The following is an 18,429-nucleotide window of genomic DNA, read 5'->3' on the forward strand; positions in this document are numbered from 1 at the left end:
GCCCTTGGTCTAGCCATCCCGCGGTGGCAGTCTCGTATAGACTGTAAACTTACATCAATTAAGTGCTCGTAATACAACAATACTATATTCTGACTGAGAATGACTGGAAGCATTCCATATCAGCATATTTTTCTTCCACGACCTAATCGGTGCAGTACATTTTCATAAATGACTTCAAATTTTCTCTAATAAACCAGCCCTTGACGAAAATCTTAGGCCAATTTAGTGTCTGGTCCAGTTTCAACAACTACTGCAGTCTACAATTTGAGTCTATCCATAAGTATATATTAAGTGTCATTGTAGACTAGACCATGGACAATGGCGAGCAAACACAACTCCTCTCGGTGGAGTCTAATCTGTACATAGGTGTTCATCAATCCAATGCTCACCGAAGGGGCACAAAGTGGGTCCCTTTCGTGGGGCTCTCGACGAGAAAGCTCCAAAGGGCTTGATAGGAGGATGGAGATGGGTGGTTTCGTCTACTTGGAGAATACTTCCACACTATATCGAATGGCCAGCTAATATAGTCCCTTTCTCCCTCTCAATTGCTACATTTCCTCAAGGAACAGAGAATATTAATGTACTGAGCCAACTGGGAAATTTTTGATCTATTCTCAATTTGGGTACTATAGCATGAGGAAAAGGATAGAGCAAAGGACAAATGAAATCAAATCATTTGAGTAGTGATTATTTTGTCTTTTTCCCTCAGTCTCTTCTCCTATCCCTTTCCATAGGAAAAATCAAAACCAACAACAGCAAAGCCATCAAAGATTCCGCCTCGTCCTGCTGAAAGTTAATCGAACTATACTACTGACCTGTGCTCCGTGATCTGCATTACCTCTCCTTGTAATCCCCTGGAATTGTGCAGGTAGTCCCTTGTGTGATCTCCTGCATTACTAACCACATGGCATCCCCCGTACGATGATGACATGGCAGGCTGCCGTGTGGTGAGGTTAATGAGGCAACATGTGGTGACGCTGACATGGCAACAGGTAGGTCGGATCTCATACACGGTCAGTGTCCTATTATAAAAGCAGTGGTCATCGTCCACATTGTTACAGTAAGTATAGGAAGTATGATTCACACCGAGCCTTTTTATCACATTTCGTTGTCAGTAGTTGCCTATAAAAACGGTCCATCAAAGAGTTGCAATGTGTAATAATTGAGACTGGTGGAGAGATGAGTAGGAGATCGAACTCGGATCACAGCACAGGGCATGAGTCGAGTTGGACTAAGTACTTGGATGAATCCTCAGCTTCTGAAAGATGGAGTGAAAGAAGATCAGGATTTTCTGGTGGGCAAGAAGAAGAGCAACAACATGAAGAAGAGAACTTGTCAATGGTCTCTGATGCATCCTCGGGACCTCCACATTGCAAGTCTGAAGACTCCTGCAATGACGAGAACGAGTGTTCCTCTTCTTGCTTCGCTTCAACCGGTACTAATGCACAGACATGTAACGAGAAAAACCAGCAGAAGGACAAACGTGCCAACGAGAATGGTGGGAAAAGGAGCACTTCTAGTTCACTCCATGTAAGCGACTACTGCATCTGCAGAAAGTACCATTTGTACTGTTCCGCTACATTCCGTTATTGATATCATGCTGCGCCTGTGAATTTGCCGCAGGGGAAATTCAAGTTCCCGAACTACCGCCACGATACACCGCCCTTGATTGCAGGAAAGGCGGCTTCTGGAAAACCAGGTTAGCATCCAGATTCTAGGATTGGACTGGTCTGCTCCTTCAAATCCTGACCAGACCAGTTGCATCTGGTTCCTGTTTGCAGGTCGTTCCAAGGGCAATAGAAAGTGATGCGGTGCTGACAAGGTTAAACTATAATACAGGCTCCTGTGTGCGTAGAATAGCAGACATATCAAGAGTTACTTAAAATTATTTCTCCTGATGACCGGCGACGCTCGGCTTGATTTCAGGATTATCTGCATCGATCAGTACCAGTTTATGAAAAAGCAACATTTGTTGTTTCTTATCACCTTAATCTGGATGAATGTCTTGGAAAATATTATACATTAATTAATAGCGTGAACCCTTCAAAACATGTTGAGCCCTTCGCAGCTTCCATCTTCATCGCCATTACTGTAGGAAAGAACCATGTTCATATTTTGTTTTAGGAAAAGTGATTGCCCTTGCATTCTCCTACATGAGGAACGAAGGAAGGCTCACCAGTCTATTCCATTTTGATATCCATGAAAGTGATTGCTCCAACTCATTCAACAGAAACTTGATAAGTCGCTTCAAATAATGTCGGATTCGTACAATTATGCTCCAACTCATTCAACAGAAACTTGATAAGTCGCTACAAATAATATTGGATTCGTACAATGATTAGTTATGTTTTGGTTGATATCACCTAAAATCTTCCATTGTGGGTTACCATCGAAAAACTGTATCCCGTTTTCAATGATGCACAGATTGTTGGAAAAGGACAATCATTGCATTTATTAGTACAGTGACAATTTTCGTTGCGTTACGATCATGATATTCAGAGATCTTAGAAATTCGAAAATTTTTGTCCAACGGGTTCCACATTCATGCCAATGAGCAAAATGAGGCAGATGAATCATAAAAGATGGGATTTGATTAGATAAGAAGGTAAGAAAAACAAAACAGGACAGAACGAAGCAAAATTTTGGTTGTAAGAAAGAATTGTGATACAAAGAACAACATGCTATTAGCCACTAAAGACCCCAGGGAAAAACCTCAATTAACAAGGCACCACCCGACCATTGATCGAGCCTCTCCTCTCTCGAGCTCGAGCTTGTGTATGACAGAGAATACCATCTTCATCCTCAAACTGGCTGAGTTTCATGTCGACAAAATCATCTTATCCTCGAAGCAGGCTGCTTTTATGTCCCAAAGATGTGTCTGTGTACTGGAGCTGATTCCATCTTCTTAATGACTTCCAACCAGGGCTTGTGTACGATCAAGACGGAGCCCTTCGAGAGGTGCCCAATAAACAAAACGGGATCTCGAAACGCGGAAAATTCAAAGTTCTTCCCATTGCTAACTTTAGCATTATTTATAAGTTCATGTCTATGTTTCCTTTTCCCATTACATGGGGGTACTGTAACTTCATCAATGCCAAATCCTTATCGTCCTTGTAAGTGACTACTGCATTTGCAGAAAGTCTCAGTGTCAACTGATATGTCTAGAGTAATTTCTCGTAATGCACCATCTCCCTTTTGATTCTTCTCTGTCTGTAAATGTCTATTCCCGTGATGGGTCAGCCAGTTGAATGAGAATAGGGTTATTTGAGGGCTGTCATTAGAAGCTTCGGGAAATAAAGTTTTTGAATTTGTTACTTGAAATCACATTTTTCTTCTTCTATGAACTCAAGAAATGGCAAAGCTTCTCTAAAGCTCCTACAGCCGTTGCAACTATCAGTTCAAGGAATTGCAAAGACGGGGTAACCATGCTATCTAAGAAAGAACTTAAGTCCGTGGCCCTGCTTGACATAACCCTTACATCTTTTATTTCCTGATGCTCATGTTGATCTTTTTTGTCATTGTTTAGGTATGTAATGGACTTGCCTCTGGGATTGAAAAATGCGGACAGCTAATGGAGCTTCTCATTGCAGAGGTAAATGCTAAACCTGGTAAAGTTTAGGACTTTTATGCTCACCTTCATTTAGTGCGTACTGGTTGACAGAGAGGGCTTACTCAATCAGACGAGGCTCCGATAAAGCAGCTGCTCAATGATCTATATGTTTTAAGAAAACACGCAACAAGAATAGAGTCAGACGTGGCAGAGACCTTTGCAGAATTTAAGGCCTTTAAGAAGCAGCTGGCCCGATCCGAAGGTGACCTAGCTTTAAGAAGATATGTATCAAGAAAAGAGTCAAAGATGGCGAAGGCCTTGACAAAAACTGAGGCCATAAAGAAGAAGATGACCCAATTTCAATGTAACCTAAGCTTTGATGCAGGTTTGTCGTATTTCTCATGTAATCTGTCAGGGTTTTCAGTAAATATATGTATATAATGTGTCATTCTAAATGCCAGTTGCTGCCTGCTCAAGCATTAATTTGCTGCACATAGAGATGCTGTGCAGATACGTATTTGAATCCTGACTTGAAAAATATGTTTTTGCTCCCTTTGTTTTCCTTTCCTTGGTAATGACTATCCTTCTCCACACAAGTTGCCCAGCATACTATTGACTTGTGTAGGGGTTATACAAGGACCCACTTGACTAGCTTTCGTTTTGTATCTTCCTGTAAAGGTCTCCTTGAGGTTTCTGCTATATAATGCAGCTTTAATTCTTGATTAACTTGGCTATGACATCTGGTTGAAAATTCATTGTTAACTCAGAACCTGCAGATTATAAAAATTCTTACTGCCCACGGACAAAAGACGTAAACGGAAGAGACAATCAAGTGATTCAGGTATTCACTGGAGGATTTGTTATCACACGTTACTTTTACTTGTATAATGGTGACTTTCAATGAGCTGTCTGCGTGTTATTGGATTGTATGACTCCGTGACTAACAAAAAGTTGCATTTAATTCCAGTGCAGATAAAGGGTTCAATCTATTGCCTCATTTTACCCTTTTACAAATGATGGAATGGCCAAAATTCAGAGTACAATATGTTAGTATTCCTTTGTTTTGAGTATGTGCAACAGTTTCGAGGAACTAATTATTGCATGTTAGCAAGCTAAACAGTTCGGTAGGTTAACAGATGAGACATTGTTTCACTGAGTTAACACCATATATTTTTTTTTCTTGTCTGAATCAATATCTTGACATGGCAGGCGGAAGTCTTTGCGCCGATAGATCAAAACAAGGGTGCTGGTTGCTCAGATCGGTTATGTGATTTACCCGATGAGTTTCTTCTTCAGATCCTGTCTTTCCTCCCGCTGGAGGATTTAGTGAGGACGAATGTATTATCTAAAAGGTGGCAGCAGTTGCGGGCCTTGGTTCCCGATCTTCATTTCGAGAATTCTAACTTATCTAAGAGGTCTCTCTTCTTGGACTTTGTGGAAAGAGCAAATGCTCTACGTGGTGGATCTGCTATGACAGTATTTTCTCTCGAATGTGAGATAGTCGGAGCCGTCCCCTGCATCAAGAAATTGATTACTTCTGTTGTAACATGTGATGCACAGGATCTTTTCCTGCTCCTTCATTACTCTGGTAGGTCTTACGTGTTACTTTCCTCCATATTTAAGTGTGCAACCATAGTAGTGATTGAGGTCCAATCCCGTTGCTTCCTCAAACTCCTTCAATTTGTCTTTCGAATCTCAAGGTCGTGATTCTTTCGAAGGTCATATTTGAAGATAAGGACTCTGTGGACAAGTTGTCTTCTTGTCCATCACTTGAAAATCTAGAAATTGATGACTGCGATTGGAGGAAACTCAAACGCATACGCATTTCTGCCCCCGGGATTCAACATTTAAATATCAAGGAGAAGATACTGCAGCGTGGTAACCGTAGTCCATTTGACCACCTAGTACAGATCAATGGAACTTGTCTCAAGTCTTTCTTATATTCGGGGGTGCTCAAGGACGAATGTTGCATACTGGGAGACACCGAACAGCTAGTTGAGGCCAAGCTACTGAATTGTTCATGCTTTGGAGAGAGAGAAGTAGCCCAGCCTGAGAAGCTCCTGTCGTTCTTTTCATACGCGAAGTGTTAACTCTTATCTGATAGACTTCTACAAGTATGCCTGCTTTCATACATCTTCCTTTTTAGCTACGATTTTATTTTGCTTCTGTCTCGGAAATATTCTCTTTCGCTTTATCCTTAGGTACCTGGCACAAGGGCTGAGGTTCCTTTGTTCAGTAATATGATCAAATTAACATTGTCGTGTAGTGTAGATTCTACGACAGTCAAGGGCCGTTGGACAATGCTAAGAAGATCTCCTCATCTTCAATGTCTCTACTTTGACAGGGTATTTTACTATGTTGATGCACTCAAATATTTCTTTAGTCGTTGCAAATAGAGTGGTCATAAATGGTTTCGTGAACATGACAATTAGGCATTCAAGTAATACCCGAAAAATGGAAGAGATGAGTCGATAGACCAGTGCCTTGCTCCGTTTGGTTTCGCAATTAGATTTTAAAATTTTAACTCTAACTTTTTAACTCTATTCACTACACAATAAAAATCAACTCTTCAAAGTAAAAAATGTGGGCCTCATATATAAACATACATGCAACTCCATTATACTCAATTCAATTTTTAATACTAAATTCTCTCAACTATTCATTGCTTTTACACACTTTTTCTCATAATTCAACAATACAATCATTACAACCCAATTGAAATCAAAACTCAACTCAACTCAACTCTAAAACCAAACGCACTAGAATCATGTTTCTTGACAGAGCTCGAAAAGATCTCTGTCAAGGTTTTGCATAGGCCATGTGGTCAAAAAAAACTTTGTTGGTAGGAGTTTTCCTTGAGAAGGCAGTGGCCTTTGAGTGAAAGGTTATCCAAATTCTGAAGATCTACGAGGACAACGAGAAGATCCTGCTCGAGGAATTAAGCAAGCTTTCCATGGGGTCGCAGAATTACCGAATCTCAGTAAAACCAGATTGGGAGTTATGGAGATTGGACTTCCTGGAGAATTAACTCAGGCCATCATAATCTTTTGACTCGTAAAAGGAAGGGCAGTTCAACCTTTATTATCGTTCTGTTGTTAAGCATCTATTTGTTAAATTATACTTTGTGTAACTTAGATGTGATGTTCCCATTAGAGCCACAACTGAGAATGTCTGCAATCTAAAATCGCACATCAAAAGAGGCTTTTGAAATTCAGTAATGGGAAAAAAAAAAAAAGGAACAGGACTCTCTAAGAGCTTTTATGGATGGATTCAGATTAATCCCCGTACAGGAATTTCAGAGTGTTCGAGGATTGGGCATATGGTTCATGTTTGTTTGCGACAATTTTATTGTAGATTTGGTCCGTATGGCCCTAGAGCGTCAGCTTGCTCGGAATCATTCGCTAAGTTTTCATTCGTTATTTAAGTTTGGGGTTTTTACCATATATATCAAATGGTTTAACCGTTTTTTCAAATCTATAATATGTTTTTTTTTTGTCAGATATATCCCATGATTTATATTTTTCTCCAAATATATTCCGCCGTTATATCTCTGTCAACGTTTTAACGGTCTTGTCACTGTGGCCCTTTTATCCGGGATAGATTTGAGAAAAAATTAAAACCATGGGATAGATTTAAGAAAAATTAAAACCATGGAATAGATTTGGAGCCTACTAACATTTCATTAACGGACAAGATAACACCGTGATAGATTTGGAATAAAATGTAAACCATGGATGTATTAGACAATTTTTAAAGCATATGATAGATTTAAAAAAATGTTAAACTATGAGATATATGGGGTAAAAACCCCTTTAAGTAATTTCAGCATTTAGTTTCCAATGAGATTTATGGAGATACATACATCATATCAATCCTGCAAAACTCTTCTCCAAAGGACTTGCATTCATCATGGACCATTTTCTGCAGCAAAAGAAAGGGGCTTCTAATGGGAATTATCGGTCTTCCTAATGTAATAATCATTGTAACCTGCCGCATATGGATATGGGAAGTTACATCTTATAACCGGAAACAACCATCAGTAGGAAACGACCGAAAGAGAGGGAGAAGAAAGTAATAGAGAAAGCAAGCACAATCCAAAAATTATATACTCGATATCGATTGAGGAGAGCAAGCATCTGCAGTAGCAATGCAAGCAAACAAAACCCAAGAAGAAACCACTGAAAGAGCTGATCACGCATTCCATCTCGAGGTACTAGAAATACAATGTCACGAACTTACAGGCATAGTGATATTGGTCTCTAAGGAAAAGAGTCATTATGTGAACAAATGGGTAATGGCATATGGTTTGGGGAATTACGACTCAGCGGCGACTTCCTTGGCACCCAGTGGTTCCTTGTTGTCGTGGTGGTCGCCCTCAAGTTGGCTGAGATTGCCCTTCTCCCTGATGAGCTGGGTGTGGTGGTGCCTGCAGTAGAGCCTGCCCTCGTGGGCAACATAGTTCGATGGGCTTATTGTGCATCCTCCATGCGTACACTTGAAGCAGCTCTTATGGTAAGGAGTTCCATTCACCGTGACCTGAAGATTTCAATATTGTAACTGTTATTAGTCTCCCTGAAATGTTCGGCTCATTGCAGTACTTGCTGTATTCACAGGTAGAGAACAGGATTAACAGGTCGTTAATTAGGCCAGACGAAGTAGGATCTGTACTATGTAGCACTTTACCTTCTCAGTTGGATAGACGGTAGTTTTACAGCCAACGCATTTTTCTCTGGTCCCAGCAAACATACCGGACACCTTAGATGCTGGTTTCTGTCCAAAAGAACAATCCAAGGTTCAATTTTGGTAGATATATTAGCCAGCAAATTCAAAAGAAAATATAATTGAGGATAGTGGGTAGAGTTATGGAAGAGTTACCTCTCCATCAGCAGGCTTCTCAGGTTTTACGATTTTCGGGGTTCCTGCAATAGCATATTGCAAATGAAGAAAGGTCAGCAAACTTTGTTTCTCCATCGAAAATTAATAGACCATTATCGGGATAAGTTTACCTTCAAAACTCTTGTCAAGACTACCAGTTCGTTTGAATAGCTGATCGAAGTGCGGCCGGCAGTAGAGGACCCCTTCGAAGGAGTTGTAGTTCCCTAGCTGCAAGTATTAGATCTAGTCAATGTTAGAGTCTGTAAAGCTATTAGCCGTACTAGTCCCGGAATCAATGGACAAAACAAGAACTGCATCTTCTGCACAATCCTCTGTTCAGGACCCCAAGTGAAGATGGAAAAATATCGAAAAATCAGTGTGTCTGTGTAGTCCTACATATAGCAATGTCGAAGACAATGGGGCTATCACCTAGTGTTAGATTAGGCGAATCGAGAGGAATCTGAGAGATAAAGAACCAGAAAACCGAAGGATGATGCGATAAAAGGAAATTCTCCAAAAATGCAGTGTCCAAAGGTGAGAATGATTCCTATCTCATTCCAGCATGCACTTGGACTACAGCAGAGAACAGAGGATAGGTGGAACATAGCAACCCGAACGCATAGTCTTTTGCTGCAGCTCGGCTCTACAACGTGGAATGGTCGATCTGCTTCAAGTATCATCCAGATTTTGACAGACTATCGAACGGCCCTCATCCCGTGATGGAGCACCCACTCTATCTATCTGATCATGTGAGTGGACTTGCATAATACTCATGCTCACATCTCCTCAGCATCGGATCTGCACGTTTCTTATCAGTATCTGCTCTTATCAATCTAATACTAATAGTTCAGTCGGGACTCGGGATATCAAGGCATGGCAAGACCAGTTACACTTATCTGCCCATCAGTTTCTTATCATTTCGGTAGAGTTTATACATACATATGACCGCATACAAAAATATTGCACGTAGGTACCTTGAGAGTTCCTTTGCAGTGGTGGCACCGGAAGCAGGCCTTGTGGTAGATGCGGTTGTCGGCCGTCAACTTGTCGACCAAGTACACCGTCTTGTCGCAGGCCATGCACTTCTGGGTTGTTCCTGCAAATGCCATGTCTCACTTCCTCCTCAAAAACTTCCTCTGCCTCTGTCTGGTTTCTTGTTTGAAGGGAAGGGACCAATGAGTTCTTAGAGGAAGAGAAGGATAGAGGGATGAAGATATGGGAAACCAAAGCCAAAGGCTTTGAGATGCTTTGGCCTAAGATATGATTAAAGGCAATGGAGGGTCGGCTCTGTCACTCTGGGGGCAATCATTTTTGTTTCATTTTTAAGCTCCTAACAACCTAAAAGATCTCAAAAAAAAAAAAAAGAAGAAAAAATCCCTTCCTTTGACATACATATATATTTTTTTTTGTTTCTTAAATTATATAATAATAACTATCTCTTGATTATTACACTATGAAAAATTGTTGATGAGTAGATTAATCATCTTATCAAGAAGACATGAAATCTTGCCATCCTCCACCTTGATATCTCACCTGCAAGTACTTTTTCCTGCGATACTAATACTCGATATCTCCTCGAAACTGTTTTTCAAATAAGCTCATTATGCCCTTTTCTTTGTTAACAATATCCGAACACATGAGAAACATATCTTCGATACACCCTTTGAGACTTGAGAGTTCTCACATCTTGCATCGATTAGATGGCGTTCTTCCTTCCATTGAGCCGAGAGAAGCTGACTTAGTTAATACGATGTTTTAGTTAGCCCGCAGGCATCGTGAAATGGCACTGTCATTAGTTGTTAACAATAATTCTGGTGGAAATTCAGCAACATTTATCAGTGTTGTTACCATAGAAATATCTGCTTGTCAGCTTTCTGAGCTGTTGGCCCCCATTAAGGAAGGCAAGATAGAAAGATGAGGGGGGCCAGAAAGGATTGGATGATTGGGAGAGGACAATACAACTCTGCGTGTGGTTTGATTTTTATTTATTTATTTATTTTTGATTTAATCTAGCACAGCTAATAGTTGGTAATGTGCTGTATCAATCATTGCCCATCACGTTCTGATCTCTCCCTGCCATGCACCAACCCCTTTCGCGGTAGGGCCGAGCGGGTCCCGCTCCATTTTCGGGTTCCCTTCGAACAAGGTCTTTTGGTGTGTCGGTTCATCATTCCGCTCTGTTTGGTTTCAAAGTGAGACGTAAGAATGTAAAAGAAGAAAATGGTCTGATAGCTCGGCACCGTACTGCTGGATTGGGAGGGCGGGGTGTGCCTTTCGACTTGCTCGACTTACTCTTGTAAGTTTGTAATTCTTATCGACTTGTTCCATATATCGGATGTAATGTAACTCTGGTAAATCGAACTCCATCTGGACAATCTATTGACTTGCTTTGCTTAGATGTAAAGGTTTTGGGTTTGGGCTGGTGTAATCGATCACTTCAGGGCCCGAGTGTGAGCTCTCGATCCTTCTGCTGGCACATACACGCACAATGCTTTTCACATAAAATTATTATTTTTCTAATGTCTTCTCCAAAATTAGCATTTAATCTAATCTAATCTATCTAGTCTAATCTAATCTAATTAACAAAAGCTGATCGATGGGACGCATATGCTGCCACGTCTTACAGCTTTATTTTTTGAAAATTTTAAAAGTTTCCAATAATTTATTTTTTTATTTTTTATTTATATCTTTTAATGTATTTTCATATCGCATATGTATGTTCACTGTCCATTATTCGAAGACAATTTTAAAATATCTTCTATTCAGTCCAAATGTATTAAATTACAATATATTTAAGTCAGTCATGATAATATTTCCGAAAACGACGTCCACTTTTATAGGGTGAGTTTGCTTTTTTGTTGCATGTATATTTGATATAAATAAATAGAAGAGTTTTGATATTGTGAAAACAGCTGGGCCAACCTCCTTCCTTGGTTCTAAACCTTTTCAATTTGCTTGTAAACTAAAAGAGGTAAAAGAAGGATTTAAAAATTTGGAATAGAGATTGCTTTAGCTTGTGTGATTTGAATATTGCATGAACTCTTGACAAGCTGAGGATGATCCAATCCAAAGACCAGACACCGGAGAGAGTAGAATCGAAGAGGAAATGCTTGAGAAAGAATTGGATGAACTATATTACTCAGGAAATATCTTACATGGAGACAAAAATCAAGAGAATTATGGCTTAGAGATGGTGATAGAAATACCAAATTCTTCCACCTTTCTACAATCATAATACGTCCAGATAGATGCTATCAAGATTGGAAGAGATGAATGGATCCAAAATCCAGACCATGTTGGAAGCTACTTCTTGCAAAACTTTCGAGACTTATTCACCTTTACAAATCCAACATTCCCCCTCTGACCTCGAAGGCCTCTTTTCACCGCTCATATCAAAAGAGGGATACAATAAATTAATTGACATCTGCTAAAGATATCTCTACGGCCCTGAAACCCAACGGACTACCCGCGCACTTCTACAAGTTCTAGGGCCATACTATCTTCCTCTTCTCATCGCGGCAGTCTAGAGCTCCTTTCGATCGGGCTTTGTCCTAAAAGAATGGAACAACACTTTCATCATATTAAATTTACATTGAGTTTATACGGGTCTGGGCCTATTTCCACTTAAAAGTTCAAGCTGATAAGTGGTGATACCCAAGTCATATATTAACCCATGAATTTCCCTTTTCTTTTTCAATGTGAGATTTATCTTATTTTACTCCTCAACACATCACTCTCATCCCCAAGACTTGAAATGACCCCACCTTCAAAGACTATAGACCAATCAGTTTCTACAATGTTAGCTATAAGGTTATCTAAAAAATTATTGCAGAGCGCCTCAAGCCTTACCTTAAAAGAATGGTCTCTCCAAATCAAATAATGTTTATTGAAGAAGATGGATAAACAAGAACAACCTGCTTGCTTAGGAAATTCTACCCTCAATGAAAAACACCAAAGCTTGTCGAGGATGGCTAGGAATGAAGATTGAATTTATGAAATTTCGTCTTTGACAGATTGGAGTAGCCATTCATCATCACTGTCCTCAACAACCTCAGTTTCCACCCGACTTTTATCTCTTGGATTAAACAGTGCATTTCTACCACCTCCTTATCCATCTTGATAAACGACTCACCCCACGATCACTTTAAACCGGGAAGAGGTTTGGTCAAGGAGATCCCACTTCCCCTACCTCTTCATCCTAGTTATGAAAGCTCTATCGAGGCTCCTTCGTAGAGCTAAACCCAATAAGGAAATAAAGGGAATTCAAATCAACTGGCAAGGTCCTTCATTTACCTATCTCATGTGCGCCAATGATCTCCTCATTTTCTCTCGAACCACTAACTCAGAAATCAACAATATTAAGCACATTCTCGATAAATTCTGCTCATGGTCGGGACAAGAAGCGATTTTAGAGAGCATAGCCTTGTTGGAATCAGTTGCGTAACGGAAACCCATTCCACCCGAGGCTTTTGGTTAGCATAAACTTTCCCAGCTTTTAGGGGTAAAATAACTATCATGTTCCTTCTTGTTGGGCCACCAGAAAAGCTTTTTTGTTTGATCTATGTCGCTAAGAATAGATTTAGGAAGGCGAAAAATGGACATGGTGTAGAGATGAGTGTTGTTGATGACCGATTTGATGGGAGTAGCTCTTCCTATCCATGATAGAATTGTTGTTTTCCAAGAGGCCAACCTATTATTGATTATGTTCAAGATGAACTGAAAAGATTCTTTCTTTTTTTTGCTGAGGAAGAGAGGGTTTCCCAACTAATGCGAGTTCATTTAGAGCTTTTTCATTCCCAGGCTTTGCTTGACTTGTTGGCATCTTGGAGCTTGTAGGTTCTTTGAAAAGAAAATCCCTGATTTGTCTTGATTTATTGGGCTCTCACTTCCAACAAAAATAGATTGGCCTTGACGACCATGAAAGAGAAATATGGGAACTTTCTCAATCCCTACAGCAGATCAGCCGCGACCTACTCATATGCTTAGAAAGGACTACAATGGTGTCACATAAGGGTGTGCACGGGTACCGGGTATATCCGGAATCAGTTGGAACTACTCATTAGGGTAGGGTCCGGGTAGCTCGTATCAAAAATAGGATAGGGTCCGGGTATTAAAATCAGGAACCGGTGAAAATCGATTTCGGTTCCGATTCCTACCTACATGGTACCCAGAACCGGAACCGGTATCTGGAACCGACTGATATTTATTAATTAAAAAAAAGAGAGTAAAGTTACATATGACTCGAATCTGAAAGATTTCAGTCATACGTAACTGTGAATTTGGGGTCTCTTTGGGAGGGACTGAAGCTGCATAGTGAAGAGGACCTGGTTCAGGGATTTGGGGCTCTTCACCCATAAGTCTGACTAGTTAGTTGTCCTCCTCTTGTTGGGGCTGGGGCTGCGGCTAGGGTTAGAGCTCGTCTTCTACAGTCTAAACGACATGTTTCACCAGAGGGGGTGCGTTCTTTGTCACCGGAGCAGGTTTCTTCTTCGCATCCCAACTCCCTCTCTCTCTCTCTCTCTCTCTCTCTATATATATATATGTATATATAACCGTTTCCGCTCGGTTCTCTTCTCTTTCTACTGTGTCAGATCTTTCTCTCAGAGCTCAATTGTGGATGGGTTTTCAGCTATAATCGAACATTGCAAAATAAATTATAACTCAAATTAAAAAAAAATTAATTGGACATTTGGAGAAAGAAGAGGGCTTTATACCAAATCAGAAACATATTGGAAACTCCTTGTTTGCTTTCCGTCCCCGTAGACAGTCAACGGCTCCTTCCTTAAAGCCTACGACATATAGATTAAAACATAACAATCAGATCACAAATTCATTAAACATTTGTCACTTGCTTTCCTTGTTTGCTCCTTTGATGGTGGCATTTAACTCTAATGTTCATGTCTTGGACTCTTGAATTGGGAAATGTTAGCATAAATAGAGCCAATACTAGGTACTCTAGGTACTGGGGAAAAAAAATTTACAGGTTCCACCGGGTACTCGGAACCTGTATGGAACCTGTAGTATAATATAGGTTCCGGTTCCAAGATTCAACATGGTAGAGTGCGGTTCTAAATTCTTGGAACATGTCCCTTACAGGATGGGTCCGAGTATCGTGAAAAAATACAGGGTACCCGGAACCGATTACTCCTAATGTCAGATACCTTCCTGGTAGGTACTTGCCTTGCCATTGGAAATGGAGCCACCATTTTCACATGAAATGACCCTTGGATCCCAAGTATGCCTAACTTCAAACCTATTTTAGCATTTGCTATTCAAATGGATCACGACACCAAGGTACGCGACTTAATGCTTTTCCATCTGAGAAGATGGAGTGTCCCATTTGTAATTAACATTTTTGATAGAGAATGTGCGTCGCAACCTTAATATCCATCTTGCTGTTGATTCTGTGATTTAGACACCCACTACCTTGGGATTACAAACTATTAAATCTTACTATTTGCTAGATCAAAAGCATAGGTTCAACACACATTCTTCTATTGATTGGAAGTGTCTATGGAGCTTGAAAGTGCATGAATGACTGAAAATCCATCTATGGAGATTTATGACTGAATGCATCCCTTGGTTTTCCCAAAGAGAAAATACATGCCCACTTTGTCAAACCGGTTCCGATAATTTTGCATACCTCTATGGTGAATGCATATTTTATTGTGTCATATGGAGGGAATCACCATGGCATTTCATTTATGATAATTTCCATTTCTGTTGCCCTGTTGATATTGTAACTTTCATTATTTGGCCCCTACGCTTCTATTGTGTAATCGTATTGATCCTATATCTTTCACATGTTATGGAATCATTGTTCTTAATACTTAGTGGAATCTGAGGAACAAATGTCTATTTGTAGTGCTAAAGCTGACATTGCTTTTGTGCTACAACGGATTTGAAGATCATACGATGAGCACTCAAGAGGAAAGGCCCATCGCAATCCCCTTCGTCCCGACTACCCCAAATATTTTCACCCAGCTCCTAGCACCAGCACAAACAACCGTGATGCTCCACCAGATTTCACAAGCTACTCCCTTGCTGATTCCATCATGCTTGCAAATGGGGATGCTCTCCAACCTCCCAACCATACTGACCAGGGCCTAATGAATGTTACACCCTCTATTTTATAACCCCCCTTACTAGGATGGTGGAAGATACACACTGATACAAGATGGAGAGGCTTTAATGCTATTGTTGCTGGGTAGCCCAATCCTATAATGGAGAAATTCTTCAATCATGGTACACCTCAATCTTGCCAGCAACCCCACTCCAAGCAGAAGTACAAGCGATCCTTCTTGCTATCGCACTGGCCCTCAACTCCAACTGTTCGAAAATTTGGCTAGTTAGTGATGCTTTAGTAGGAGTTAATGCTTTGCGTAATTCGGGAAACGTTCCTTGGAAAATTAGAAATATCATCCTAGACATTTTGAAACTTCTCTCTTACTTCTTGGAGTGGCAATGTACTTGGATCTCCCGCACTTTAAATCCTCAAGCCCATGATCTATGCCAATTTGGCAATAGATCAAATTTTGTTTCCCTCTATGTATTTGAGAGTTATCCTCTGTAGCATTGCCTTTTACTAATAAAGTTATGATGTTTACCTAGCAAAATTTTTTTAAAAATAATAAAAACATAAAAGAGTTACCATCCATGAACTAAAGTATCTGATATAAAGCCTCTCGTTCAATTCCTAACTTTGCCTCCTCTGTTATCTTCTTTCTTTCTTTTTTTTTTTTGAACTCTTTATCAGTTTCTTTTACTCATAATTTGAATTTACATTTTCTCGAAACATATTGCTACAAAATAAGATGATATCAATGAAAAGTTTACATTGGGTTAGTTACTCAAGGGTTACAAAAAATTTTAAAAGTGTAACACTTTGATACAAAAAGAATTTTTAGTAACAATTTGGTACAAGAACGTTCAAATTTGTTGCAATCAGCTACACTCCATCATTTGTCCACTATTGTCGTTACAATTTGTTTTACTGACATGTCAAAAACACTTCTGACATAGCACAATTTTAAAATACAGTAACAATTTATTAAATTTTAATTTAAACAATGTAAATCTAAATCAAATAAAAATCAAATTAAATTAAAAAAAATCTCTCCTTTCTCTTATCAGCCTCTCTCTCCCCTCTCCTAGTCTCCCCTTCTCTTCTCATGCTCTCTCCAGCGGATCATTAGAAGCTCGTTCTTTTTCTGGCAAGTTGTTGGTCATCAGACGTCGAAGTCCTCTAGCTTTTTCTCCCTCCTTCACTCTTTTTTTTTTTCCCAAGCGAATCGAGGATGGGGCGCCCCAACACCCGACCTAAGTAGCTGTCGGGATCTGAGCCCAGGCGACTTAGGGTGGGGGTGGGGTCGCTGAATGTGCGGTTATTGGGGCCGTTCAAACCATCAGAACTTGAGAGCTGAGGTCTCTCTGCTATGATAAATCAACAATGTGAGCAGAGGGGAAAGAGATAGATCAGAGGAGAGAGATATCTGGGGTGGGGGCGAGGTGGCCCCACCATTGATTCAGTCCACGTGTATATATCTATATAAAGAAGACAACAAAACGAGGAGGTAGAGGAAAGAGAAAGGGCTCCAGTTGGAACGAGCTTTCAGCAACCAGCGGGAAGCTCTACGGTTGACGAGTAGACTACCATGGGAGAAATAGGATCTGGACTGAGAGGGGAAAGAGATGATAGGGAAGAAGAGAGGTGAGAGATAATCTTTTTTATTTTATTTTATTTTATATATTATATTTATATTAATGAAACAATGAATTTTTTAAAGTATGTTTAGTGCCACGTCCGATGCAATAGGACGTGTTATCTGTTGCGTCAGCAAGTAGTAACGGCGTTAGATGATCATATGACATAGTACAGTCAATTGTAACAAATTGAAAGATTTTGTATTAAATCGTTACCAAAAATTCTTTTTGTACTAAAGTGTTACACCTTTAAAATTTTTTTGTATCCCTTAGTAATTAATCCTAAACTTTCAATATGCTATCTATTAAACAATAAAAGCTAAATAAATTTTAATGAAATCGGTGGAGGGGGCTCCCTCCCTGACGATCCATCCCCAAAGTGAGGTTGCCGAAGGTCAGCGATGCCTTTAGTGACCTCGCTTGGGGGGTGGGTCGTTGGTGGGAAAGCCTCACCACCATTTTCCTCCTTCGCATCCCTTTATTTTTATTTTTTTAAATTTCTAGACTTTTAATTGTTTATTTTTTTTAAAGAGGTGCCACATCAGTATATCGCACAACATGCAAAATAAACTATCAGTTCGACAAAGATAAGGGTGTTGAGTGTCCTATTTTGAAAGGAGAAAGTAATAGGCAACGGGCTAGTAGGCAAAGCGAGTCCAGACATTGAGGTAACCGTCTTAACCCAACCCATTGCTATTGTTGTTGACAAATGCTGGTCTTCTGTAGCCACATGTCAAGCAACTATGCATGCTAGAAAGAAATACTATTTCTTAAAGTAAAATGTACTCACCTCCCTCGAAATTTAGAAAAATGACACTTAATCCTATTTGTTGAGAAAATATACACTTAACCCCATCTGATAGAACCCCAACTTGTGTTCATGATGAAGCATTAGTTTTAGCCATTATATCTTACCGAATATTGATCTCATCTGTCCATTATTTACGCATTTTACACTAGTATTTCTAATTCTTTATATTTTCATTTCATAATTTTTGCTATAATACTATATTACTGTTCTCAAATCTTTCCACCACGTGTATCAATCATATTTAGCCCTAAAAATCGATCTTTAAAGAAAACTGATCTAATATAAGTCAGATAAGCTAATGACACATCATCCGCATGCAAATTGGGTTTTAATTTATATATACGTTAGCGGCATGCCATCGACGCGTAAGTGACCCGCCAACTTTATAGTATTTTATATGTGACCCGATGAATTTGTGAAGTCATTGAAAGATTTATGGGTCAAAATGTTGTTTTTAATATTAAAAAGATTAGAAAAAAACTATCGTTCC

The 18,429-nt window shown here is 39.7% G+C and overlaps 2 protein-coding genes across 2 annotated transcripts; one reads left to right on the forward strand and one right to left on the reverse strand.

The window, feature by feature from the left end:
- The first annotated feature begins 783 nt into the window (after positions 1–783).
- Positions 784–2,194, forward strand: LOC116192698. Its single transcript, XM_031521314.1, has 3 exons — positions 784–1,530; positions 1,624–1,699; positions 1,782–2,194. Exons 1-3 carry the CDS (start codon positions 1,180–1,182, stop codon positions 1,805–1,807), a joined length of 453 nt encoding a protein of 150 aa, XP_031377174.1. The 5' UTR covers positions 784–1,179; the 3' UTR covers positions 1,808–2,194.
- Positions 2,195–7,633: 5,439 nt separating this feature from the next.
- Positions 7,634–9,760, reverse strand: LOC116192596 (LIM domain-containing protein WLIM1-like). The gene is made up of 5 exons (XM_031521184.1): positions 9,400–9,760; positions 8,557–8,653; positions 8,426–8,469; positions 8,234–8,320; positions 7,634–8,086 (listed from the first exon to the last, which is right to left on the reverse strand). Exons 1-5 carry the CDS (start codon positions 9,532–9,534, stop codon positions 7,865–7,867), a joined length of 585 nt encoding a protein of 194 aa, XP_031377044.1. The 5' UTR covers positions 9,535–9,760; the 3' UTR covers positions 7,634–7,864.
- Positions 9,761–18,429: the final 8,669 nt, after the last annotated feature.

The sequence above is a fragment of the Punica granatum genome, chromosome 1 (assembly GCF_007655135.1).
Source record: "Punica granatum isolate Tunisia-2019 chromosome 1, ASM765513v2, whole genome shotgun sequence".
Lineage (NCBI taxonomy): Eukaryota > Viridiplantae > Streptophyta > Magnoliopsida > Myrtales > Lythraceae > Punica > Punica granatum.